A 25720-nucleotide genomic window follows, 5' to 3' on the forward strand; every position below is an offset into this window, starting at 1 on the left:
TGTACAACATAATGCTTAGCTATGTGTATATAGTGCAAAATGATCACCACAATAAGACGAGCGAACATCCTGATTTCTTTGTTTTTGCTTCTCTAGGCAGGTAAAAGCTGCAGATACTGGCATGAGGAAGAACATCAGAAAGAGGTGAGCATCAGGGTAAGCGAAAGTTGGCCACCATTTTAAGGTGGTGGATCTCAGTCCTGGTTGTGCCTCAGAATCACTCGTGGGTTTGTTTAGTGTCTGACAGCCTGGGTGCCACCCCAGAAATCTGAGTGGAATTTCCAGGGGTGAGGCACAGCCTGGTTTGAGAACCACTGGCAGGGCAAGGATCTGCGATGCTCCCATCTTGAGAACCAGACAAGAGCTTTCTGGGCTCCATGCCAGGCCCACTGCTGATTGGAAATCAAACCCAGCTATAGCCCATCGATAGGAGGGTGAGCCTTCAGGATAGGAGGCACTGTGTGTGGTTAATGACTTCGAGATGGTGGTGGTAGAAATCCTGGGGAAGGATCCATCTCTCTGTTTGAGGCTGGCTTGGATGTTTTGCTTCTGAAGACAGAAATAATACAAACTGGAAAGTTTATAGAAATAGGTCCTAATTCCAAGTCTATTATTTGGGCATGTGTTAGAAGTTCTGAAGATAGGGGCCCTGGCTGGCCCAGTTGGTGGAGCATGCAACTCTTTTTTTTTTTTTAATTTATTTATTTATTTTAGAGAGAGTGTGTGCAAGCTGGGGAGGGGCACAAGGAGAGGGAGAGAGACTCAAGCAGATTCCCCACTGAGTGTGGAACCCCAACGTGGGGCTTGATCTCATGACTCTGAGCGGAAATCAGGAGTCAGACACTTAACTGAGTGAGCCACCCAGACGCCCCAAGCATGCAGCTCTTAATCTCGGGGCTGCAAGTTCGAGACCCACTTTGGGTGTAGAGATGACTTAAAAAATAAAAATTAAAAAAAAAAAGTTCTGGGGCACCTGGGTGGCTCAGTCATTAAGCATCTGCCTTTGGCTCAGGTCACGATCCCAGGGTCCTGGGATCGAGCCCCGCATCGGGCTCCCTGCTCTGCAGGAAGCCTGCTCCTCCCTCTCCCACTCCCCCTGCTTGTGTTCCCTCTCTCGCTGTCTCTCTCTCTGTCAAATAAATAAATAAAATCTTAAAAAAAAAAGTTCTGAAGATAAAATACTATTCAAGAAGGACTCTGAGGCCACTGAAAAGAAGTGATGATAATGGCTATTATTAAGTATTTACTATGTGTCAGTAGCTGTGCCAAGAATTCTACATGTATTCTCTCCCTTTATTTTTCACAATAATTATATTATGAGATGTGGGTATTATCCTAATTCTAGAAATGAGGAAACAAAGCCCCAAAGAGGTTATGTAACTTACTGAGCATCATATACCACTATGTAATGACCCCAAGATTTGAACCCCTGCTCATATGACTCTATAGCCCATTTTCTTAACACCTCCACCTCTTCAGCTGAGCACCAATTATCATTACAGTTACAAACCGCTGAGTAAGCAGAAATCAGAGGAAGAGCTCAAGGATAAGAACCAGCTCTTAGAGGCCATCAACAAGCAGCTGCACCAGAAGTTGACTGAAACTCAGGTAGGAGACCCACCAGACCTCTGTCGTCACTGCACTAGGCAATGTGTGGACTCCTAAGGGATGGTCCCTGGGGGAGGAGAAGCTTGTAATGCCCGGGGGCCTGAGGCGAGGAAGAGAAGACGTCAGGCTTATGCTTGTGGTACCATTAGAGCAGGGACGAGAGAGACCCCCCGCCCCCGCCACATACACACAGGGGAACGGGCCTGATCTGTGTCATGGCACCTCCATAGGGAGAACTGAAGGACCTGACCCAAAAGGTGGAGCTGCTGGAGAAGTTCCAAGACAACTGCTTGGCAGTTTTGGAGAGCAAGGGCCTCAACCCAGGTAAGAGACAGTACATGGTTGCCTTCAGAGGAGTCAGTGCACATGCCCCTTCGTGGGGGGGATTGTGGACTGTGTGTCAAGAGTCCAGCATAGCATCAGCCAGCCCATTCAGTGTGGGGTTGCTTAGCAAAGCAATAAAGATTGGGCGGATCCTTTCTTTCTTTCTTTCTTTCTTTCTTTCTCTCTCTCTCTCTCTCTCTCTCTCTCTCCCTCCCTCCCTCCCTCCCTTCCTTCCTTTCTTTTTCAAGATTTTTTTATTTTTAAGTAATCTCTACACCCAACATGGGGCTCGAACTCACAACCCCGAGATCAAGAGTCACATGCTCTACAGACTGAGCCAGCCAGGTGCCCTGGAGGAGCTTTTCTGTGTTCCCTTGTGGTGTTGACTTTAACCAACAGAATTTCAGATGGTTGTGGAGAGAGGATTATCTCCTATCTGAACACTTTTATGCCATTCATTTGGTACCAACAATTATGACCTTGCAAATAGACCAGAAGTATTTTATTTCTTTTAAGGCAGATAACAAACACAGTAACTTTCCCAGGTGGGAAAAGACCGAGGTGATACTGTTTCAAGGGCTCCTAAACCCGGCTCATCAGCAGAATCTCAATGGTTAAATGTGATTTCTGTTCTGACCCTGTCCCTAGAGAGCAGAGTCTGTAGCAAGGAGGGGAGTAGAAGAAGGTATTGCCCAAAGACTGTATAAGAGCTTCAGACTGAGTTGAGGAGCCTGAGAATACCCAGTGAAGGGGCCCAGGCTTCTTTGAATTCAGGAACACTGACTCTGAATGCTGCTGATTAACCTGTGCATTTTAGGATATATTCTTTATAGTCACCATATATGTTTTTGTATGATTTTAATTTATAATGCACATGTACTACTTTTACCAAAAATAATAACTTTTAAGCCCAAAAAGCTTTAAAAAATAGTTTTTTGTGGGGCACCTGGGTGGTTCAGTCAGTTAAGCATCAGACTCTTGATTTTGGCTCAGGTCATGATCTCACGGTCATGGGATCCAGCCCTCTGTCAGGCTCTGCACTCAGTGGGGAGTTGGCTTGAGATTCTCTCTCTCTCCCTCTCCCCCTGCCCCTCACCTCACTCCACACTCACGCGTGCTCTCTCTCCTCTCTAAAATAAACAAATCTTGGGCGCCTGGGTGGCTCAGTCGTTAAGCGTCTGCCTTCGGCTCAGGTTATGATCCCAGGGTGCTGGGATCGAGCCCCACATTGGGCTCCCTGCTCCACAGGAAGCCTGCTTCTCCCTCTCCCATTCCCCCTGCTTATGTTCCCTCTCTTGCTGTGTCTCTCTGTCAAATAAAGAAATAAAATCTTAAAAAAATAAAATAAAATAAACAATCTTTAAAAAATTTTTTTTCAAATAAAAATAACTTTTTGTATTATAAACAAAACAAAAAAATCCAACCGATACATTTCCTTTGGACAAATTTTCTGCTAAGCTGAAGAGAAAGCAGAATGAACTTTTAACCATATCTAAAGCTAGAGAGGAGGGAGGTAAAATAAAGCTCTGAGGCTAGGTGTGGGTGGCCCTGCCAAGGTGAAAACTCAGGAGAAACTCAGGGACCAGGCTCTTCGAGAAGTTTCCCTCATGAATATTCCTGTCTGTGGAGGGGTTTTTAGTTTTTGTTTTAGGTGCAGTTCCCTAAGCAAGGCTGACTTTGTCATTTGTGTCAGTTTTAGGCAGTGAGACCCTGGCATCACAGCGGGAATCTGCCGCAGATCACACGGACTCTATGGTGAGGGCATGGGTGTGAGTGGGTGAGGGCCAAGTGCTCAGCAAACCCCAGGAAGCCGCCTTTGTTTTCCATGGTAGTGGAAGGGAACAGTGGATGTGTACTCAAATTAGCATATTTTACTTGGAAGGCAACTTTGTGCTTACAGATGTGAGTGAGTCGGAGTTGAAAATATGCTACTTTAAGGCACATGTTACAATGGACCTGTATAGAGAACTTTCTGGTTTCTCTATTCTCCGCTTGACCATATTTCTCCCCTTGTCTGTTTACCGAGAACTGTATGAAAGAAAGGTCCAGCCTGAATTAAATTTGGCTTCTCTTTGGTTCCCTCCCCAAAGTAGGAAGGTAGTTGTTTGGGATTAAGTCTTTGAGCTTCTATACCCTCTTCCCCGGAAAGATCAGTTGTCATCTTTGAATCCTAGAATGCTAGCTGTGGAAGCCTTCCTCCACCCCCAGGCTAGTAGTCACCTCTTTGATGGCTTCTCTGTTTTGTCCACATTGCCAGTGTAACGTAGAGCACATGGAAGTGGGGTGATCTGTCCATCCTGTGGACTATGTTCCTCCAGGGGTGCCCAGGAGAGGGCCTGGCCCATGGGGGATGCTCAGTAAATGCCTGAATGAACGGAAGGGTTGTTAGCAATCAACTAATCAACTTTCATTTTATATGAAGAGATTAGTTTATATGAAGAAAGTTTTCACATATTAGTAAAGATTTGTTACTACATTGTACTTTCCTCTTAGTTGCTGTTAGAAACTTTGCAAGATGAGCTGAAGTTCTTTAACGAAACGGCCAAAAAGCAGATGGAGGAGTTACAGGTGAGAGGCAGGCACCATGCAGCAGGATTACCATTTCCTGCCACAGTGGGTGGGGCTCTGGAGGACTCTTTCTTATTTATCAATTTATTTCTTTTTAATAAACTGCTTTGTAATAATAGATTTATAGGAAAGTTGCAAAGATAAATACAGGGAATTTAGTGCCCTTAATATGAACATCATAGATTATCATAGTATATTTGTCAAAATTAAAAAACCAACATTGATGCATTACTATTCACTAAATTGCAAGACCACTTGATTTCACCATTTTTTTTCAACTGATGTTCTATTCCAAAGACTCAGAAGTGTTCACATCTACAGGGCTTGAGGCAATGCGCAAAACACTAGGTTGCTCAATGTAAGAGGTGTGACAGCTATGCTTTGGAAACTTGATATCTCAAGGAAACTGTAATAAGAAACCCGGATTCTTGAGTCTGGACTGCTTCGGATTGCTTGGAAGAATCAGGGGACAGTACACTGAATCCTAGAGGATTTCAAGGCTCCAGTTTAGAGATAAGAGTCTGTAGTAGAGAGAGACCATTCCTAAAACCAGCACAGATACACGGATCTAAGATAAAAAATCACGTGTCAGTATTCCAGTGGTCTTCCTCAAGGGAAGAGAAGCATAATGTCCTGAGATGGTATTGCGTTACATGTGAATCACATTGTACGTGTTCGTTTCTTTCTTTTTGAATGTCTTTCCACGCAGGCCTTAAAAGTCAAGTTGAAGATGAAAGAAGAAGAGAGGGCCCGGTTCCTAGAACAGCAGACTTTATGTAACAGTCAAGTAAATGATTTTACAGCAGCCCTGGAGGAAATGGAGCAGCTATTAGAAATGTGATAAAAAGCAAGTGACCAGATGGCTCCCACAGGGGAAGCCACTCAGGACATCTGCTTCTTGGCCATGACCTTCTAGGACTCACCATCCCCAGAATGGAGACATTTGCTGCAGTAGGATTAAGGACAGTCTATGCTAGAATGGCGCTTCCTCCTTCAGGCAAGCGAACGCCACCCTCAGACTGGTGGGTTCCCCCGAACCTCACACACACATAATCGAGGCCGACAAGGGGGGGAGGTGCGAAAGCTTGGATCGACCTGCTAGGCAACAAAGCAGCAGGCCATTAGAATCAGGAGACCAAACCAGCCACAGCCAGAGGATCCCAAAGGTCACATTCAGATGTGTAGGAAGAAAACCTTAATTGTGCAGTTGGAGTGCAGAGGTTCCATGGGAGACATCAGTGGGAAGTGATCCTATCCCTTTCTAACTTGGAACACATTCTGTCTCATCCTGGTTGGGCTCTAGACCTCATTGTAAGTTAATGAACGTGAAGTTATTGAAATGGCTTAATAAATGGGGTGAGGGTATAGATAGCAATAACACCTACCTGAAATAATACACCTTGGAGCTTTTAGTCTAAATCACTTCTTTTATTTTTTACTAAGTGCTACTTTTAAAATAAATATTTCTGTGACTATCCAGGCTATAACACTGAGAAATGAAAAGAAACCTTTTAACTGAAGTATGTCCACCGAATACTCTTGACCTAATCCAGTGAACAAGTTCAAGACTCCAATGTAACCCAGAATATTTGTCTTCCACGTCAGTGCTCTGTGACCAGCCCTGCTGTGTTCCAGGAGCGGTAGCTGGTCTTCTGAGGGTGTCCCCTGTTTGTGGCGGTGGGTGCCTGACTCCATCCCCCAGCTGTGTGTCACTAGCTGCCTGTGCCCTGCCTATATTCCTGAGCCTGCTTATCTACTGCTCTTTGCACAGCCAATCCTAGGCCTGGCCCCGTGGCTCCCTAGGTAGCCGAGGTCCGTGGTAGGCTTCCCCCCGGGTTTACCAAAGGCACAGCTCTATTTCATTTCTTAGTTGATCTAGGCAGGCTTTGGCTCTGGCTCTCTTCCATGTTTTTCTGCATCTCCCAATTTCTTCACCAACCTCCCCCCTCCCCTCTTGATACCACCCAGTCAGGCCAAGGAACACCCCCACCCTAACTTTCAGGGCTGTTTCTTTGCCTTCCACACAGATATTCACACAGTTGGTTATGTCCCAAAAATTAGGAGGGGGTAAACCCAGTTACATAACTCTCACCCGTGAGAAGAGCTGAATATTTTCTTCTACCCATTTTCAGCATGTTTATACTTTAAAAGATTATTTACCCAAATGAATTTGTAATTGGCATTTCTGCCCCCCCCCCCAAAAAAAAAGTTCTCCTTCCTTCTTGGCAGGAGAGGGGGAGAACTCAGCTGTGGGATCCTCACCTCCTAGTCAGGCCTCCCTAGTTAACACCTGGGAATGTAACTCTCAATGCCTGTGACTCCTCTCGCCCAGTGCCGAAACCCTGGTGGCTGGTGGCCTGGGCTCCCGAGGGGCCTTCCCCTCACGGTTCTCTGTAGCACCAGCCGGCACTGGTGCCCCTCTGCCTTTTCTCTTGATTCCTCCGACCTCTGTTGCTCCATCTGCCTTTTGTACGTGTGGAGGTGTTGTGGGCGCTTCATCTGTTCTGGAGGCTGGACGAACCCATGTTAGAGAAACTCAGCAAATAGTGACCTGTGCCCTCCACTTCGCCAGATGCTCTAGGAAACTTTAATGTAGCATGGCATTCTTAACCTCAAAGATGCTTGCAATCTCTTCAGTAAAACTTACACGTGCAGGTGACATATAAGTGAAATCGCCAACAGCAACACCTTACTAACTGTGAGCTGTGCGGCATAGCTGTGTGCTCTAGTAGTTCACTATGGGCTACTTTGGTTGCGGAGGGCTTGATGAAGGACGTAGACTGGAGACTGAAGGAAGAGTAACAGTTGGAGAGGCTAGCTGGAAAGTGGAGGACCTTGCAGGTCGGTGAGCATGTGGAGGTTTGGGGAGAGGAGCAAGCTCAGGTCACGGTAGCCCCACTTCCTTTCCCCACACCTTGCCCTCTGCATCTCTTCCGCCGGGCTCTTCCCGAGTTACAGCCTGTGCGGTAAACTGATCACCTAATAAATAAAAGGTTTCTCTGAGTCTGTGAACTGCTCTAGCAAATGATAAACCCAAGAAGGCGGGGGTGCTACTGGAAGCTCCAGGGAGAAAATAAAATCATGAAATGCTGAAGGAAAGAATAGAGAGCTGAGATGAGTCTTGGGGAAGTGAGTTGGGGAACTGGGCTTGTTCAGAGATTCAAGGTGAGGGGATTATGTCTGACACTTAATTGAGCACTTGTACTCTGCCAGATACACATAACTCCTTGCTGCACTTCTCAGGTAATCCTCATTACCATCTCAAGGTAAGCACTATTACCTCTTTTTACAGCTGTGGAAATAACGCTCAGAGATGTTAGTTAGGTTGATTTACCCAAGATCAAACAACAAGCAAATATTGGAGAAAGATTTGAGCCAGGGAAGAATGGGGCAGGAGGTACTTGGTGTTAGAAGTCTTGATCCTTTGGGGCGCCTGGTTGGCTCAGTCATTAAGCGTCTGCCTTCGGCTCAGGTCATGATCCCGGGGTCCTGGGATCGAGCCCCGCATCGGGCTCCCTGCTCAGCGGGAAGCCTGCTTCTCCCTCTCCCACTCCCCCTGCTTGTGTTCCCTCTCTAGCTGTCTCTCTCTCTGTCAAATAAATAAATAAAATCTTTAAAAAAAAAAAAAAGTCTTGATCCTTGAATGCCAGGCTAAGAAGTGTGGATTTTTATCATCTAGGCCAGAGGTTTCCAAACTCTCAGTTCATGATGCCCCTAGTTAATGTCCTAGTAATATTTATGACACCCAAAGAAGTATCAATGGTTCTATTTTAAGTGATCAGATCCAACAACTTAGTAGGTATTTGAAAAAATATTTTTATTTCATTTTTAAATAACTACAATTATTCGCTAGTGAAATTGTCCACACAAAATGAACAATCTTTTTAGAATCGCTAAAAGGAGGGGCGCCTGGGTGGCTCAGCAGATTAAGCTGCCAGCTAAGGTCATGATCTCAGGGTTGTGGGATCAAGTTTTGCCTTGGGCTGCGTGCTCAGCGTAATCTGCTTGTCCCTCTCCTTCCCCATCTGTGCCTCCACCACCCCACACCGTCTCCGCTAAAAAAAGTAAGGAGTTTTATTAGGGCCCAAGTTAGGACAGCTGTCTGGGGAAACATGCTCTTCACAAGGAAGAAAGTGCTCCGGAAAATGAACAGGTTTGTTTGTTTTTTAACGATTTTTTTTATTAGAGAGCGAGAGAGAGAGAAACAGCATGAGAGGGGAGAGGGTCAGAGGGAGAAGCAGGCTCCCCACTGAGCCAGGAGCCCAATGTGGGGCTCGATCCCAGGACTCCGGGATCATGGCCTGCGCCGAAGGCAGTCGCTTAACCCCTGAGCCACCCAGGCGCCCTAAAGATTTTTTATTTATTCATTAGAGAGAGAGAGCATGAGAGCACGGGCAGGGGAGGGGGGGACGGTCAGAGCAAGAGGGAGAAACAGACTCCCCATTGAGCAGGGAGCCAACTTGGGGTTCCATACCAGGACCCCAGGATCACGACCTGATCTGAAGGCAGTCGCTTAACTGGCTGAGCCACCCAGGCGCCCCAAGAATGAACAGTTTTTATGGTGTTACCCTTTTTTATGTCTTATAAAAGCTCAAAAGATGACTTTTTTAAAGATTTATTTGAGGGGGGCTGGGGGGCAGAGGGAGAGTGAGAATCTCCAGCAGACTCCCCTCCCCTCAGAGCCCAAGGCAGGACACAATCCCACGACCCTGAGATCATGACCTGAGTGAAAATCAAGAGTCAGATGCTTAACCAACTGAGCCACCCAGGCGCCCCTCTTTTGTTGTTGTCGTTGTTTTTTAAGATTTTATTTTTAAGTAATCTCTACACCCAGCGTGGGGCTCAAACTCACACTGCCCAGATCAAGGTCACATGCTCCACTGACTGAGCCAGCCAGGCGCTCCCACAGTCAAATTTCTGAGTTTGCACTGTCTGTCCTCTTCCGCTTTCAATCTGGCTTAAAGACAAAAACAGTCATATGAGATACCTAAAGGACCTGAGTACCTAAGTACCTGAGTACCTGAGGTACTCTCCTTCACAGAGACAGAATGTAGAATAGAGGTTACCAGGGGCTGGGAGGGGCAAGGGCAGGGGAATTACGGTTTGATGGGTACACAGTTTGTTTGGCATGATGACAAAATTCTGAAAATGGATAGTGGCGATGATAATGCCACAGCACTGTGCATATACTTAAGCCACCGAGTTGTACGCTTAAATATGGTTAAAATGGCAAATTGTTATGTATATTTTACTTTTTGAAGAAAATGTATTGAGGCGTCACGAAGTATACTAACCTTAAATGTACATGTCAGTAAATTACTGCCCCCCTCCATTCTGACAGAAAATCACCATCTATGGGTATTGTCTTTTCTTGAACTTTATATAAATGGATTTGCCCATCTCATCAGTGTAAAATGTATTGGCATAAATTGCTCAAAATACCCTCGTCTTTTTTCTATCTATAGGACCTGAAGGCTGACTTCTTTTTCATTCTTGGTATGAGCAGTTTGCAATTTCTTTTTTTTTTTGATCAGTCTTGTTAGTGGCTTATCAATTTTATGTTGATTTTTCTCTGTTGTACTTCTCTAGTTCATAATTTCTATTCATATTCATTTCCCTCTATATTTGGGATTTTAATTTACTGTTCTTTTTCTGCTTTCTTAAAATAGGAATAATTTCATTTTAGTTTTTCTCTTTTCCAGTATATGCCTTAAAACTATAAATTTCCCTCTATTAAGGGGCTTAGCAAAAGTGACTCCATTTAGGGGGCACCTGGGTGGCTCAGTCGTTAAGCATCTGCCTTCGGCTCAGGTCATTGTCCCAGAGTCCTGGGATCAAGCCCCACATCAAGCCCCACATCAAGCCCCACATCAAGCCCCACAAAGGGCTCGCTGCTCTGCGGGAAGCCTGCTTCTCCCTCTCCCTCTCCCCTTGCTTGTGTTCCCTCTCTCACTGTGTCTCTGTCAAATAAATAATATCTTTAAAAAAAAAAAAAAGTGACTCCATTCAGGATCTATTGTTTCGTTTTAACATCTCTAAGGGCTAGATAGCTGCATCCCACTGGTTTTCCTTTGTCATATTTGCATTATGTTTCCATTCAAAATATTTTCAAATGATTTTATTTTACCTATGGCTAATCTGGCCTTTTTTCTCATTACTCTACCAAAATAATTTTTACTAAGGTCACCAATGACTTGCCTGTGGGCAAATCTGTTTTCAGTCTTTGTTTTGACTTTCAAAGTAGCTGAGGACACTATTAACTACCTCCTTGGAGTTTGGGATCTTGGCTCTCACTGTGTTGGTGGCCTGAAGTCTTGGGGAGAGACATTCTACCCCTTTGGTTGAGCTGTGGCCCTCGAAAACAGGGTGAGGTAGGGGCCAAGACCCTGCTTGGGGTCTAGAAGGAGAACCTTTATTTGGGGTTTGGAGGGGAAACCTGTTCTCCACTTAGGGGAGACTCATCATATGTGGGGTGACAGCATTTCAGTCTGGACAAGCTCACAAAGCCTGGCTTTTGTCTTAGCTGTGTTTCAGACCTTGGACTAATGGGGTGCTGTTAAGAAGAAACAGAAATCATTGTCACCAAGTATGCTATCTCCTTTATTCCTCATTAAAAAACAAAATTCAACAGAGTAAACCTGAAGATCTAATTGGCTTTATTAAATCAATTCATGAATCAGGCAGCATCCCACCTAGCAAGTAGAGGGGAGCTGCAAGGAGTTGCTGGAAATATAAGGTTTTTGTAGGAAGGAAGATGGGGCAAGGAAGTCACTAGCGAAAGAAAAGTTTGTTCCAGGCAAGGTCATCTTTCTTCAGGGGGAAAGGTATGGATTACTTATTTGGTGGGGGTGGGGGGGAATGAGAGGACCCATGTGACAGATTACCTCATTGGTGCTGACCAGAAAATTCCAAATTGATTGGTTTAAAATTCTACTCTGGGAGAAACTGAAACTGCAAATAAGTTTTGATTTGCTGTCCTGGGGGCAAGTGACTCCACCTTGGGCCTATGGCTTCCTTTTTAGCACTCCTAACAGCCTTGCTGTGGGTGATATTGGTGGTACCATTTTCATTTTCATTTTCATTTCATGCAGCACTTCATCCCCGGACCCAGGGCACTTAACACCTGAAATGAAATGGTGGGCCAATGCGAAGGAAGAGGAAAATAGCGAAGGGAGATAGAGGCTTAATTTTATCGGCTCTCCTCTTTCCCGGTTAAAAAACAGAAAATTCAACTGAGTCCATTTTAAAAGATCTAATTGGCTTTATTAAACAGTTCATGACTCTGGCAGCATCCCATCTAGCAAATAGAAAGGAGCTCCATCGAGGTGCAGAAAAGGAAAGGTTTTTAAACGTAGCAAAAGAATAGAAAAAGGAAATAGGCAAAGGATTGTTTCAGGTAAGGTCTATCCTAAGGGGAACACAAGAGGGTACTATAAATTTCCCAGTGCTGATAGGAAATTCCCATGTCGAGTGGTTAGAGGTTACATTCCTGGGGCGGTGAAAACTACAGTTAGGTAGTTAAGTCTTGGTTTACTGATTCCGAGCCTTAAGTGGCTCCACTATGGCTCGGTGGCTTGCTTTCTTTCTTTCTTTCTTTCTTTAATTTTATTTATTTATTTGAGAGAGAGAATGAGATAGCATGAGAGGGGGGAGGGTTAGAGAGAGAGAGGCAGACTCCCTGCTGAGCAGGGAGCCCGACGTGGGACTCGATCCCACAACTCCAGGATCATGACAGGAGCCAAAGGCAGTCGGTGGCTTTCTTTTTAATACTCGTAACACACTACTTTCCCTTTTCTATATCTTCACACCACCCCCCAACCCTGTTTTTAAAAGTCCTGATGTTCTTCTTGTACATTAAATAATTTGGAAGACAGCAACTCTTTCGCATAGAACTCCAAAATCACTACACCCTGTTACATGATAAAGCAAGTTTTACTGGTTTCTAACAGTGTGCACACCAGAGCCAGCGCCACTTACCCAATCTTAGATATCCCAGATTTGCTTTAACAATTTATTTCCAGGGGCGCCTGGGTGGCTCAGTCGTTAAGCGTCTGCCTTCGGCTCGGGTCGTGATCCCAGCGTCCTGGGCTCCAGCCCCGCATCGGGCTCCCTGCTCAGCGGGAAGCCTGCTTCTCCCTCTCCCACTCCCCCTGCTTGTGTTCCTTCTCTCGCTTCGTCTCTGTCAAATAAATAAAATCTTTAAAAGAAAAAAACAAAACAAAACAAAAAAACAATTTATTTCCAAGCACTGGGCATCTTTTTCCCCAGACTGTTTTAACACTTCCTCTCCCGCAGAGATAGACTTCTGTAGTCAGAGGCTGCTACTTTAACGCAGGGGAGATACCATTCCTCGATTCCGAAGACGCCTTTCTCGCTCTCCCACTTAATAAAGTCTCCACGTAGGACTGACTCCCGCAAAGCGAGTCCAGCCCCACCGCCCCTATCGCGGGGGTGCCCGGGGAGTCAAGCCGTCACCGCTGATTGGCTCGCGTGGTGACCAAGGGCAGCGTGGCCTTCAGCCGACCGCGGAGGGTGATAGGCTGCTGGAGACCCACCCCCTCATCGATTGGGTGGGGGCAGCGAAGCCTGGGATTGGTGGAGCACAGGGGGCGGGTCGTCGCCGCTGGAGCTGGCGCTGCAGCTGCCCCTCCGGCTCCCGCTCCCCGTGCTAGGCAGAGATGGCGACAGCCGCTTGGCTTCTGGGACGGCGCGCGGCGAGTTGGAGGCTGCGGGGGCCGCGGGCGCGGCTCTCCAGCCTCGTGTCCCAGCGGGCCCACTCCCTCTTGCCCGTGGACGATGCAATCAACGGGCTAAGCGAGGAGCAGAAGCAGGTAGGGAGCCTCATCCCCTTCCGGGTCCCAAGGCCTGCTGGCCAGGCCGCGTCGCCCCGCTCGGAGGTCGCCCAGACGCTCCTCTGCCCGGCGCCCACCGAGCGGCGGCAGTGGGAGCGCGGGGGGCGGGCGCGAGCCTCAGCCTCCCCTCTGTGGAAACAGCAAAGCCTAGCTGCCGAGTTAAATAAGGCGTCGGAGACAGGAAGGCTCCTGGGAGGCTGATGGTGTTTTGGTGGAGGATTGGCAGGGCCACCGGCATGTGGCAAAAAGACCCTCGGTCTGTCTGAGGTCCGCTTACACCCGAACACTGTCTTAAGACTATGGCTTAATCATCATCACCAGAGAATCTTTCGAATACACACCTCGGGGGCTTTGAAGTGCACTGTGTAACCTGCTATAAATTCTTCAGCCCATTGCGTCCAAGTACAAAGTTGAACGGTAACATGAAAGGGCATTACAGGTGAAGCTGAACCAGAGCCTTTCTGGAAGGAGACTGTTCACTTGGATGCTGGCACAGAGTTCCCCAGGAACCTGATTCTCCTGGCTGTTAAGCAAGTGCCCCAGCCTCCAGGAAGTCCAAAACCCATTTGGGTTTGCAGTCAGTAGACAGAGCTTTGAATCACCTCCTACAGAAAGGGTTCAGGGCGCCTGGGTGGCTCAGATGGTTAGGCGTCTGCCTTCGGCTCAGGTCATGATCCCAGGGTCCTGGGATCGAGTCCCGCATCGGGCTCCCTGCTCCTTGGGAGCCTGCTTCTCCCTCTGCCTCTTTCTCTCTCTCTGTCTCTCATGAATAAATAAAAAAAAAAAAAAAGGGTTCAATCCTAGCTCTCAAACTTGTCCACCAAGAGTTTCTAATCCTTTGCGTAATCCTTTGTAACCACAGTCTCAGATCAGAAAGCCTGGCATGTGCCAGAAACTGAAGAGGGTATGGCTGGAGCACAATGAGTGGGAGTGAGAAAGGTACTGGAGAAGGCTGGAAGAGTCAGTAGGAGTCAGCTCACACAGGGCCTTATAGGCCTGAGTAAGGAGCTGATCTAAGTACAATGAAAGCCATGGAATGACTTTATGTACAGGAGTGACATTTTAAAAATACTCAAGCTGTCTAGGCTGAGGACCTTAAAAGAGAGGAAGATCATCTCCGAGGAAGTATATAAACTGGTACGGCCTCTTAAGTTTCAATCTAATGCCGTTTGGTGGGGTGTCCTCGGTAGTGGAGATGCTGTTCTTAGTGGCAGTAAGGGACTGTTGCAGCGGCATCTGTCCACCTCTCTCCCTCTAGCTTCGTCAGACCATGGCTAAGTTTCTTCAGGAGCACCTAGCCCCCCAGGCCCAGGAGATTGATCATATCAATGAGTTCAAGAACCTTCGAGTGAGTCATGATGCCCATGGGGGGGGGGGGGGGGGGCGAGCGGCAAGGGGACAGTTTGGGGGCCGGGCTAGACTGGGTTGGGAATTGTACTGCTGCCTGGTAAATAAAACCTCCCTAACAGTGCAGCCTCTTTGTGTGAAGCATTTGGGTCTTGTGCCAGAAGTGCCAGACACCTGTGACTGGCCGCCTTCTCACAGTTCACTGCACTCACTGCTTTCTGTTGGCAGGAGTTTTGGAAGCAGCTGGGAAACCTGGGGGTCTTAGGTATCACCGCCCCTGGTGAGTATAGTTTCCTTCCCTAATGCGAACTTTTCTTGCATGCCCTTTAACACTGTTTCCAAAAGAAACAGGAAAGGAGGGGAAAGATCGTGCTCAAAGAAACCCAAGACTTCCTCTTGGACCCGAGAAAGCACCCACTGACTATCAGCCCAGAGAAGAGTACACTAAGCAGTAACATCCAGAAGGCAAAGGGATGAGGCCAGTGTGGTTCACTGGGTGAGAATCACTTAGACTCTTGAACTCTGCATGTTTAATAAGCTCCCCCAGGTGATTTGGGGAGTTTAGAAAACTCCGTTATCATGCAGCTGTCTTGCACTTCAGTCTTACCATCTCCCCTAATCCCAAAGTTCTGCCCTACTATTAGCGTCTAGGCAGGACCACTCAGGACAGGTATGTTCCCGTGGGGACTGCCTATGTCCTCTGCCCACGGCTGGCCCTGGAGCTCATCTGAGAGCAGAGGGTGGTATGGGGAAGAGAGATGCCTGAGCCTCCACGTGAGGTGGCCAGATGATGTGTTTAATAGGCTCACCCTGGGCCTGCCCATTGTCCTCTATGGGTCTTACTACTCGTTTCCAGGGGGAGAGGGCACAGAGCTGGTGGGCTTTGGTTTGGATGTTGGCCCCTGAAGGAGAGGCCCAGCCTGGCTTGCAGCGCCCAGTAAAGAAATAAGCCTGTGGCCTCACCTGCCAAAGGCTGGACAGTCCACATTGATTCAGCTTGTATTCATGTATTAGAACAGAGGTGGAACACGGTGTTCTTATGTCTTCCCTCACCACTTGGGAGACAGTTTCTGGGATCTAAGCTGATTACAGAGTCATGATAAAATGGAAAGACTTATAAATGTAGACCATCTTAATGTAAAGTGGTAGGGGGAACGCTATTGGTAACTCCCAAACCAGACTGCATCTTGGGGGTTTATGAGCCCCTAAAGAAAGCCAGTTCTGGTTGGTAAGTTCTGGTTTCCACCTGGTTGTCCTGGTGGCTGTTTCCAGTGTCACCCACATGTGGGCTTACCTTCCTAGAGTTGCAGGGGTTGGGCTAACCTTTCCCTAGAGCCTAAGATGAGCCTGACTTCTTGGGCAGAGTAAACGTGTGTAGAGCCTTATTTTGTTTTAAGATTTTATTATTTTTTTTTAAATCATCTCTTTACCCATCGTGGGGCTCGAACTCTTAACCTCGAGATCAAGAGTCGCATGTTGTGCCGACTGAGCCAGCCAGATGCCCCCGTGTGCAGAGTCTCACCAGGGTTTTGCCAAAGAGCAAGGCTGGGGGTGGGAGGTGGTAGTACCAGATGATCCAGCCACTTTGATTTTGGATCTGTTGCCAAGGAAAAGCCACATTTTTTTGGTAAGGAGCTCTGAAATTCACTATCTGTGGCACTCCTGTCCCCCGTTACTAGTCTTTTTTTTTTTTTTTAACTTTTTAAAGACGTAATTGACATATAACGTCGTATCAAATAACATGTTGATTTGATAGCCATGCTTTGTTAGGTCCAAACACCTGTACTATGAAAATCTCACCTTCCTTTGCTTGGTGTCTATTCTTAGTGCTCTGACCCTTCCTCTTTGTGTTTCTTGGTTAACTCCAGGTCGCCCTTCATTTATTCATCTGCCTGTGCACTTCTGTGGCTTTCTGAACATTTGGGTGCTCAGGCTCTCTTATCTTCCTTAAGAGGTCTGTCCGGGATAACGCAGGTGTTTGCATTGCCTGTTTTCTGAACCACACCTCAGCTGACCAGAGGCAGCAGACAAAGCCAGTTCTGTGAGCTGGTAAAGCAGGGCCCACGGCGTCAGCCTCTCGACCTTCCTAGGGGGTAACTTGGAGTAGGAGCTACAAGGGTATTTCTTTGCTGCCGGTAAACATTCCTGTGAATGTCCCAATGTAATCTGGGCTGCCTTTTCCGCTCTGCTGCCCCGCCTCCACTCCCAGTTCAGTATGGTGGCTCCGGCCTGGGCTACTTGGAACAGGTGCTGGTGATGGAAGAGATATCCCGAGCTTCTGGAGCAGTGGGGCTCAGTTACGGTGCTCACTCCAACCTCTGCCTCAACCAAATTGTGCGCAATGGAAATGAGGCCCAGAAGGAAAAGTACCTCCCCAAGGTAAGGAGATGGGGAGGGAGAGACCCTGAGGCACCCTCCTGGGTTGGCAAGGGCCAGTCAGACTTGCTTTCTGCAGCATGCTGCCCTCAACCAGATATGGATAGGAAGGGTCAGGGACTTGCTTTTAAAATAATTCAGTCAAAAGAATTAAAAATAGGACCAGAGGGGCGCCTGGGTGGCTCAGTTGTTAAGCGTCTGCCTTCGGCTCAGGTCATGATCCCAGGGTCCTGGGATCGAGCCCCACATCCGGCTCCATGCTCTGCGGGAAGCCTGCTTCTCTCTCTCCCACTCCCCCTGCTTGTGTTCCCTCTCTCAGTGTGTCTCTCTCTGTCCAATAAATAAATTTAAAATATATATATAATAAAAAAACAAAAATAAAAATAGGACCAGAACTCCTAAGTCGGTCACTGGACATCATTTGCAGAGCATTTGAAGAAATGCAAGACTAGGACTCACTTCCCTTGCAAAGGGAATGGGAAAGGGAGATATTTTTAGTCTTACAGATAGTGGGCTTCTCTTCCAGGACTTTACCAATACCTGGTCTGAGAGAAGTCTGAAGGGGTGTCATGTGAACAGGAGAGAAGCAATGCCGTAAGCTCCCATAGAGGACTACTGAAGTCATAACCAGCCCTTGTGGTTTTCCTTGCAGCTGATCAGTGGTGAGTACATCGGAGCCCTGGCCATGAGTGAGCCCAATGCTGGCTCTGATGTTGTCTCCATGAAGCTAAAAGCAGAAAAGAAAGGTGAGGCTCCTCTTGCCTTGGGAGCTTCTGGAATGGGAACTGAAATGGACAGAGGGACAGCCCTTCTCAGGGTGAGGGAGCAGTCAATGGAGGTGGCCTCTGCCAGGTTTCCAGAACTGTCCCAGCAGGGCAGCTTCCTGCCCAGCAGCAGGTTCATGAACTCACTGGTTGGGACAGGCCAACATGGCTTGAGCAGCCAACTTCTTGTCCTTAGGTGATCACTACATCCTGAATGGGAACAAGTTCTGGATCACCAATGGCCCTGACGCTGACATCCTTATTATCTACGCCAAGACAGATCCGGCTGCTGTGCCAGCCTCTCGGGGCATCACGGCCTTTATTGTGGAAAAGGTGAGTGGAGGGCAGTGCATGCCGGGAGGCTTTTGTCTCCTGAAGTCAGTACCAGAGATGGCTCTCTTCTGCTTGTCGCAGACACAATCAGTGTGTGCTCTGCCAAGGCTCCCCGAGGTGAGGGCGGAGTAGAAGAGCCGACTGAAAGGAGGGTGGCCAAACTGGGAGCCCCAGAAGGATGAGTCAGGTCTGAGCATGGTGAAGCCACACAGAGAGGTCCAGGAAGATAAGGACTGGAAGGAGGCAACTGGATCTGACAACCAGGGTGTCCCTGGTGGCCTTGGGGAGAGTGGCTGTGGAGAGCACCCTGTGAACAGGAAGGTCGGGGGCGGAGGGGGGGCAGTGGATGAAGGCCGCAGCAAAGCAAGGGGGAGATGGACCAGGAGTTGGAATGAAAAGGGGGACATTTGAGTTTGTTTTTAAGAATGGGAGAAAACTGAGCAAATTATTTGGTAGAGAGAAAGGAAAATGAAGAAATTGAGGTGTGTGGGAGTAAGTGAGCCAAACCCAACAGTGAGCCGTGGGAAAGGGAGGGCTGGGTTACAGGTGACGGTGGAGAAGCCATCTGCCTCATGACTGTGCGGTGTGAGCGCTGGGAACCGTAGGGGTTGGGGAGCTGCGAGAGAATTCCAATAATTGAGTGTCATAGAGGTTTGCAATACCCTCCATGGAGAAAGGGGACTAAGACTGGAGGAAAGAAAAGTGAGTAGTCCAAAGGGCCCGGCAGACATTGGGAATCTCACGGTCACGCGGCACCACTGTCGTTAGCCTGCGCGTCCGCACTCTCTGCCAGGCACTTGGCAATGCATACTGCATCTGGTTAGCCAGGCCAGAGCACGCAGGTGGCTGAATTGGTCCTGGGTGGGACTCAGGTACAGATGGCAGAGGAACAGAGCCAAAGGAATTGAGTTACCTGGAGAGAGGGTCTTGGAAGCGCTTTCCCCTGAGGAGAGGAAACAAAGCCGGCAAAGGCCCGGGGCTGCTCAGGGACTGGGTGTTTGATTGAGAAGGAACTGCTCCCGTGAGAAGTGGGGGGAACGCACCTAGCAGCAGAGGAGGGTGGGATGTTAGGGCTGGAGCTTCTAGGAGTGGGGCGGCCATACAGAGTGGGGGTCCTAGGGGTAGCATGCAAATTCAGGGACTGGGTGGGAGGGTGGGCGTTTCCCAAGGGTCTGCCTTTTACTAGTCCCCGCCTTGGTGACTGGTCTGTAATCGGGGCCACGTTTTTCCCGTAAAGGGGATGCCTGGCTTCAGCACCTCCAAGAAGCTGGACAAGCTGGGGATGAGGGGCTCTAACACCTGTGAGCTAATCTTTGAAGACTGCAAGGTTCCTGGTGAGTCCCTGAGAATGGGCAAGCCCCTGTCTGACCCTATCATAAGCTGAGAAAGCCCATCTCTGAGTAAGAGAAGCTCACCATTATTAGCTTACCGAGGCCATGTGTCTAGATGGTGGGCCTCTCTCTATTGCGCTTGTCCATGGGCCCATACGTGTGGGCTTTGGGCTGCTGGGTAGCTGTCCTTCTGGCCAGAGCTGCGGGCCTGCCTGTGGCTGCCCTACAGGGTGCTGTTTCCTATGTGACTGATACACAGTGCCCAGGGTGTGCCAGTGCCTGGAGTAGATGGCTGAGATGTGCCCTCACCCTCTCCTGTCCTCCAGACGTCCTTGTTTGTGCATTCCCCTGAACAGCCAGGTGAGGGACTCATTAACGGTGCTAAAAAAACCATTCAGATACACTGAAGGAAGCCAGACTCAGGGAAGACAAGGGAATTCAGTTTGCCCCTGAAGTGTAACTAAAAACGTGACCCACAGTGGGAGAGCCGGCATACCCGTCGCGTGCTAATTAGACCAAGGGCATAGGTGTGATGACCAGCCGGGTTTGCTCTGTGCCTCGGCCAAAGACCATCCCTCTCCCCCCTGACCCAGGAACCCAGAACAGTATGCTTTGGTTACAAGGAGCATCTAGGGAGGCGGGATCAGTGTGGATTCTTCTTCGTCAGCAGGAAATAAGTGCCGTCATTAGGCGGGTCAGTGGTCCACCCTGTCCTGGGTTTCCTGCCCACACCTCCCAAGGCCATCCAGTGCCCTGGCTTCCGGGGTGGGGAGGTGCTTAGCAGGTTCTAGCACTGAATGACCTGTCTCTTAGACAAAGACTATTCCAGATACCACTCTTGTCAGGGTTAGGGGCTGATGATATTGGAGCAGAGAGCAGACTCAACCCGGGGGACAGTAATTCTCAGTCTCCTTTATGGGCATGGGTAAAAAGAACTAGGGAGGGGTTGGATAGCTTCTAGACCAAATTAGCTTTTTTTTCCCATCCAGAGCAGTCGAGGAAGAGAAAGGGAACGTCTAAAGATGGGGCCTTTGTGTCTTGTCTTATGAATGGTGTGTGTGTGTGTGTGTGTGTGTGTGTGTGCGTGTGTGTGTGTGGCGGAGCGGTGGTTGTGGGGGGAGGCCCTCTAGCAAGCTCTACTTCCTTTTTTTTTTTTTTAAGATTTTATTTATTTATTTGAGAGAGAGCACGCATGAGTGGGGGAGTGGGGAGGGAGAGGGAGAAGCAGACTCCCCGCTGAGCAGGGAGCCCGAAGCAGGACTCCATCCCAGGACCCTGAGATCATAACCTGATCCCAAGGCTTAACTGACTGAGTCACCCAGGAGCTCCATAGCAAGCTCTACATCTAAGTGGAAGTAGTAAGCTCCATCCTTTTCTCTCACTTGGAACCCTAGTTGAAGGTCAGAAGTCAGGTGACGTTTTAGGGCCTGTGTGAAAGCCACAAAAGCAAACCTAGCAGCTTTTATAAAAGTGAGGAGGCTGTGGACAGCCCTCTCCCCCCTGACTGGCACTTTTCCCGGCAGCTGCCAACATCCTGGGCCATCTAAGTAAGGGCGTCTACGTGCTGATGAGTGGGCTGGACCTGGAGCGGCTGGTGCTGGCTGGTGGGCCCCTTGGGTGAGTGTGAGGCTCGGGGGAGCTGGGCTTTTGGCCTCCTTAGCAGATCGTGACATCACAGCCTTCCCCTTGTGGGGGCCAATGGGAACTGCCTCCTGGAAGATGTACCTTCTTTCTTGGAGACAAAATGAGCAAACCTCCTCCTCCCACATGTGCTTTCTTCACAATGAAAGGAAATATTATCAGATGACAGACAAGAGGCCTGAGGTGCCATTCTGCTTAATTATTCAGGATGAAACAGGACACCCAGGCTCTAAGGCCTGTCTGCACAGGGGTCCTGCCCCTCCATCTGGTGTCAGGGAGACAGGCACAAGTCCTGGGCAGTCGGTGCAGTGACTGAGCAGGGGTGATCAGAGTCCTCATGCTCCTCCTCTCCTGCCTGAGACTCCAGCTCCTTGTCCTGCCAAGCCGTCTCCCCCCAAGTCTTCCCACGTTGGCATTCTGCCACCCCCACTGGCAATGGGGGTACAGCGAGGCGCCTCCTCAGTGTCCTTCTCTTTTCTGGCAGGCTCATGCAGGCTGTCCTCGACCACACCATTCCCTACCTACACACAAGGGAAGCCTTTGGCCAGAAGATTGGCCACTTCCAGGTGAGTGGAATGCTTTTGCTGAAATGTACGTTTTCATTGGGTGCAGATTATCTTTAACAAATGAGCAAGTGGGGCATTCCCTATCTTTTGCCACCAAAATGAGTCTGGAGGCTTGGATCGGAGGCTCCTTCGGCATGCCACCTGGCTTTGGGAACTTGTCAGGAAGTGGCTCTCGTGTCTGCTCACTTCCTACTCGAGATGAATGAACTAGACATTGTAAGGCTGGACGGTGAAGCATGCAGGTTGTAGGCAGGCCCGAGGGAAGGGAGCAGCATTTCTGGTCATGCTTCCTGCTGTGAAGCCACCCTGGACGTCCGTGGGGGTTGTGGCCGGGGGAGGGCCCTCTCAGCTTGCGGGCTCCACAGTGCGGCGGCTGCTCTCTGGGCATCTCTGTCACCCAGGCAAGTCCAGTCTCCTCGCTGTGCCCTGGCATCCCCGGGCCCGGCTCTCGGGTGGCTACCGCTGACCTGCTTTGGGTGACTAGGGGGAGTGTCTGAGAGGAACGTGGCTCCAGCGTGTTGACTTGTGACCACCCCCCCTTGTGCCCAGCTGATGCAGGGGAAAATGGCCGACATGTACACCCGCCTCATGGCCTGTCGGCAGTATGTCTACAATGTCGCCAAGGCCTGTGATCAGGGCCACTGCACTGCCAAGGTAAGGGCCGGCTGTGGGCACTCCCTCCCTGCGTGGCCCTGGCAGGGCCCTGCTGACCCGGAGCCCCCTCCCACAGGACTGCGCGGGGGTGATCCTTTACTCAGCTGAGTGCGCCACACAGGTGGCCCTGGACGGCATTCAGTGCTTCGGTGAGTGGCCCCCACTCCCAGCCGCAGTGCTTCCGCTCACTGCCGCTGAGCCGGCACCTTTAGGCTTCTGCCCCAGTCACTAGGAAGACAAGTTAAAGCAAATGAGAAAACTGCCAGAGGCCCCGAGGGGCCCGTCCCTGCAGCAGTGCCCCCCCGTGAATCCTGGGAAGTGGGGAGGGAGGGACGCCTCGGGGGCGGGACGGCCTCGTTGCAGTGCTGCACAGCGCTGCAGAGCCCGGAGCTGGGCCAGAAGGCCTGGGTTTGAAGCCTAGCCCTGCCACCGACTGGCTTCGTGACCTGTGCAAATGACGTGCCCTCCCTGGGCCTGGCACCCGGTGACTGCTGCGCAGTGTCTTCCTGTCTGCCCCCGCAGGTCGGCCAGTGGTGGTCCCCATCTTTGCCTGGTGGCCTCAGCTCTCTGGGTGGCCTTCCGGCCCCTCGTCCCCGCTGGTGTTCCCCACAGCCTCCCCTCTCACCACCATTTGCTGCTTCTCTTTAATCAGTGCTCTCCTCCCCTGGCCTGTTTCTACATACTTGGCTCTCCGTTTGCTTTCCTCACTGCCCATCACCTCCCGTTGTCTTTTCTTCTCGGCCCGAACCCTGGCTGCAGGTGCCAATGGCTATATCAACGACTTTCCCATGGGCCGCTTTCTGCGAGATGCCAAGCTGTATGAGATTGGGGCTGGGACCAGTGAGGTGAGGCGGCTGATCATCGGCAGAGCCTTCAACGCCGACTTCCACTAACCCCAAGACCCTTCACTCCCTTTCTCAGCACCTAGAGGCCTTTCTTTGGACAGAGAGATACGGCAGCTCTCTTGCTGCTCAGCTGCACTTGCATCAGCCCTTGGCCTCCGCGTGAGGTGTCTACCACAGCTGACAAGTGCTCTGGGCCCCAGAGCCCGGCCAGCCTGCCCGGATGCCGCAAGTTACAGGCAGGCATGGGGGAGAGGGAGTGCCATTTCTAGTCACACCTTCTGGTCTGAAGATGCTGCCTGACATTAATGAGGGTTGAGGTGGGGGGAGGGCCTCCCTGAAAAGTGTTCTGTGGCTTAAAATGGACCCAGCAGGAAGCATACTGGCTTTTCTGGGGCTTGCTGGGAAGGCTTTGGTGACTCTCTAACGTCCGAGCCCTCCACTTCCCTGGGTGAGCACTTGGGGGCGGGCAGGCAGCCTCCTCTTTTTTTGGAGGGGAGGGGGGCTATGCCTCTGGCAGGGGGCCCAGTACACCAGACGCATTGCCCCTCTACATGTATTTGAACCTGGCAGCCTCTTCTTTCTAGGGGGAAAAAAAAAAACCCAAACCTAGCCTTTGTTTCTGCTGATTTCTAGAGGCATCAGTTCCCAGTAGCTTATGAGCAGGCACCCGCTCAGCAGCAGTCCCTCCGTCCCCCGAGGGCTTCAGTCCTTTAGGGCGGAAACCCCATGGTGTTGGGGTGGAGCATCTCAGACCTGGGCCACCCAGACTGCACCGGGGGGGCGCAGAGGTCAGTGTGCTTGCGAGGGATCAGCTCGGCGCCAGCCTCCACAGCAGCACCTCTGAGCCCTTCAGCCCTGCTCTGCACTGCCACCATCTAGTCCTGGCCGGATGACAGTCCTCAGCTGACTGGGCAGCAGGCCTGGCTGGCAGCTCAACTCCAGCCAAGGCTGCCTATGTACATTTCTCTGGGTGCCCTATGGCTAGTTTTGTTACAACAGCCCCGCGGCTGCTGCCATTTTGTATTAAGCATTAGGAAGCAAACCCATCTGCTTCTAAACTGGTGTTTTGGGGGGTGAAGCAGTCTACTTGCTACTGCTGCCTGTCTGGCGCTAGCTCCATGCCTTGGGGAGTAGTTAGTCCAGGTCCTACTCCTGTCCTCCTGCCTACTCATTGGTGATGCGGGACAAAGAGATGGCATCTGCCTTGAGGACAGAAGAGGTTTCAACCTCCCTTCCCCAGATCTCCCAGTGGTTTTAAAGGAAGGAGGGAGTCCAGAGAAATAAGAGTCTGAGAGCTAGAAGGAAGCTTATACATTTCTGGACACCCTCCCCATGTTTTTGTTTTTGTTTTTTTTTAAAGATTTTGTTTATTTATTTGAGACAGAGAGAATGAGAGACAGAGAGCATGAGAGGGAGGAGGGTCAGAGGGAGAAGCAGACTCCCTGCCGAGCAGGGAGCCCGATGCGGGACTCGATCCAGGGACTCCAGGATCATGACCTGAGCCGAAGGCAGTCGCTTAACCAACTGAGCCACCCAGGCGCCCCATCCCCATGTTTTTAAAAGACTAAGACAGGGGCGCCTGGGTGGTTCAATCGGTTAAGCTTCCAACTCTTGGTTTCGGCTCAGGTCATGACCTCAGGGTCATGGGATCAAGCCCCACGTCAGGTTCCACGCTCAGCACGAGTCTGCTCAAGATTCTTTCCCCTCTGCCTCCCTCCCTCTCTGCTCTTCCACCTGCTCACACACACTCAAGTAAATAAAATCTTAAAAGATAAAGACAATTTGGTTTTCCCAAGATCAGAACTGGAGCTAGAATCTAGATCAGCAGAAATGAGAATGCCAGCCTGGAGCCCCCCTGCACAGTCAAGAGTGGAATGGGTTTGGGTTGTTCCACCGTATCTAAATTCCCTAAAAGAACCGGTTTTCTTGTCTCTCGGCCCAGGGGTGCCTTTCGGACTTTTGGTGCTGGCCTGCGGCCAAGTGCTTTTCCAGCCTGATGCCTGAGACAGGTGGAGTTAGCCCAGTTCTATCCTCAGGGGGAAACCCAGGGCTTGTGGCACTGTCTCTTTACTTCCCTGGCCTGCCCCCTGCTTTGTTGGACATGAATGGGGCCGAAATAGTGGTCTTGCTGGGTTTAAAGTGTAGCTGGAACAAGCAGCCTGGAGCTGTTCAGAATGTGACAGGATGGAAGGTTTCCTCCAGTCCACGTGCGCTACGGAGCCCCGCCACCAACTTGAGTAGAATGTGACTGTTCTCCCAATGCTATATATGAAATAGAAAAGGTGTATTTTAAAATAAAGCCAAAAATAGAGTGTAGCCTGATTCGCGAATGGAAGAGCAAGGGGCACTTCACTTTGGTTCTTTTGGGGGGTTTTGATTTCTGAGCATTGTGTAACCACAGCACCAGCTAGTCCTTCCTGGGGCTAGTCCTTCCTGGGGCTGCTTCTAACGCCACCCACTCCAATTTTAGGCGGGTCACACGACCAGCCCAGGCCCCCATTCCTTGTTTGC

At 49.8% G+C, this 25720-nt stretch overlaps 2 protein-coding genes across 2 annotated transcripts in view; both read left to right on the forward strand.

Annotated features, from left to right (window-relative positions):
• Nucleotides 1–5919, forward strand: part of KNSTRN (kinetochore localized astrin (SPAG5) binding protein) — a 9763-nt gene extending 3844 nt beyond the window's left edge. The window contains exons 4-9 of the mRNA XM_006742466.3: nt 97–144; nt 1503–1608; nt 1839–1932; nt 3626–3687; nt 4426–4500; nt 5210–5919. Of these exons, the coding sequence (XP_006742529.1) occupies nt 97–144; nt 1503–1608; nt 1839–1932; nt 3626–3687; nt 4426–4500; nt 5210–5341 (517 nt within the window). The 3' untranslated portion in view covers nt 5342–5919. The remainder of the gene's footprint in view (nt 1–96; nt 145–1502; nt 1609–1838; nt 1933–3625; nt 3688–4425; nt 4501–5209) is intronic.
• Nucleotides 5920–13115: 7196 nt separating this feature from the next.
• On the forward strand, nt 13116–24549 carry IVD (isovaleryl-CoA dehydrogenase). The gene is made up of 12 exons (XM_006742468.3): nt 13116–13331; nt 14611–14700; nt 14928–14979; nt 16909–17078; nt 17728–17821; nt 18036–18172; nt 19410–19506; nt 21027–21120; nt 21629–21710; nt 22260–22364; nt 22441–22513; nt 23124–24549. The coding sequence occupies exons 1-12, from the start codon at nt 13179–13181 to the stop codon at nt 23255–23257; spliced, it is 1281 nt and encodes a 426-aa protein (XP_006742531.1). The 5' UTR covers nt 13116–13178; the 3' UTR covers nt 23258–24549.
• Nucleotides 24550–25720: the final 1171 nt, after the last annotated feature.

The sequence above is a fragment of the Leptonychotes weddellii genome, chromosome 9, assembly GCF_054177405.1.
Source record: "Leptonychotes weddellii isolate Sample4059 chromosome 9, ASM5417740v2, whole genome shotgun sequence".
Taxonomy (NCBI): domain Eukaryota; kingdom Metazoa; phylum Chordata; class Mammalia; order Carnivora; family Phocidae; genus Leptonychotes; species Leptonychotes weddellii.

Coding starts and splice junctions, on each gene's coding strand:
- IVD (XM_006742468.3), top strand. CDS start 13,179: ATGGCGACAGCCGCTTGGCTTCTGGGACGGCGCGCGGCGAGTTGGAGG. Junction 17,079..17,727: donor AGGAAAAGTACCTCCCCAAG/GTAAGGAGATGG, acceptor TTTTCCTTGCAG/CTGATCAGTGGTGAGTACAT. Junction 18,173..19,409: donor CGGCCTTTATTGTGGAAAAG/GTGAGTGGAGGG, acceptor TTTCCCGTAAAG/GGGATGCCTGGCTTCAGCAC.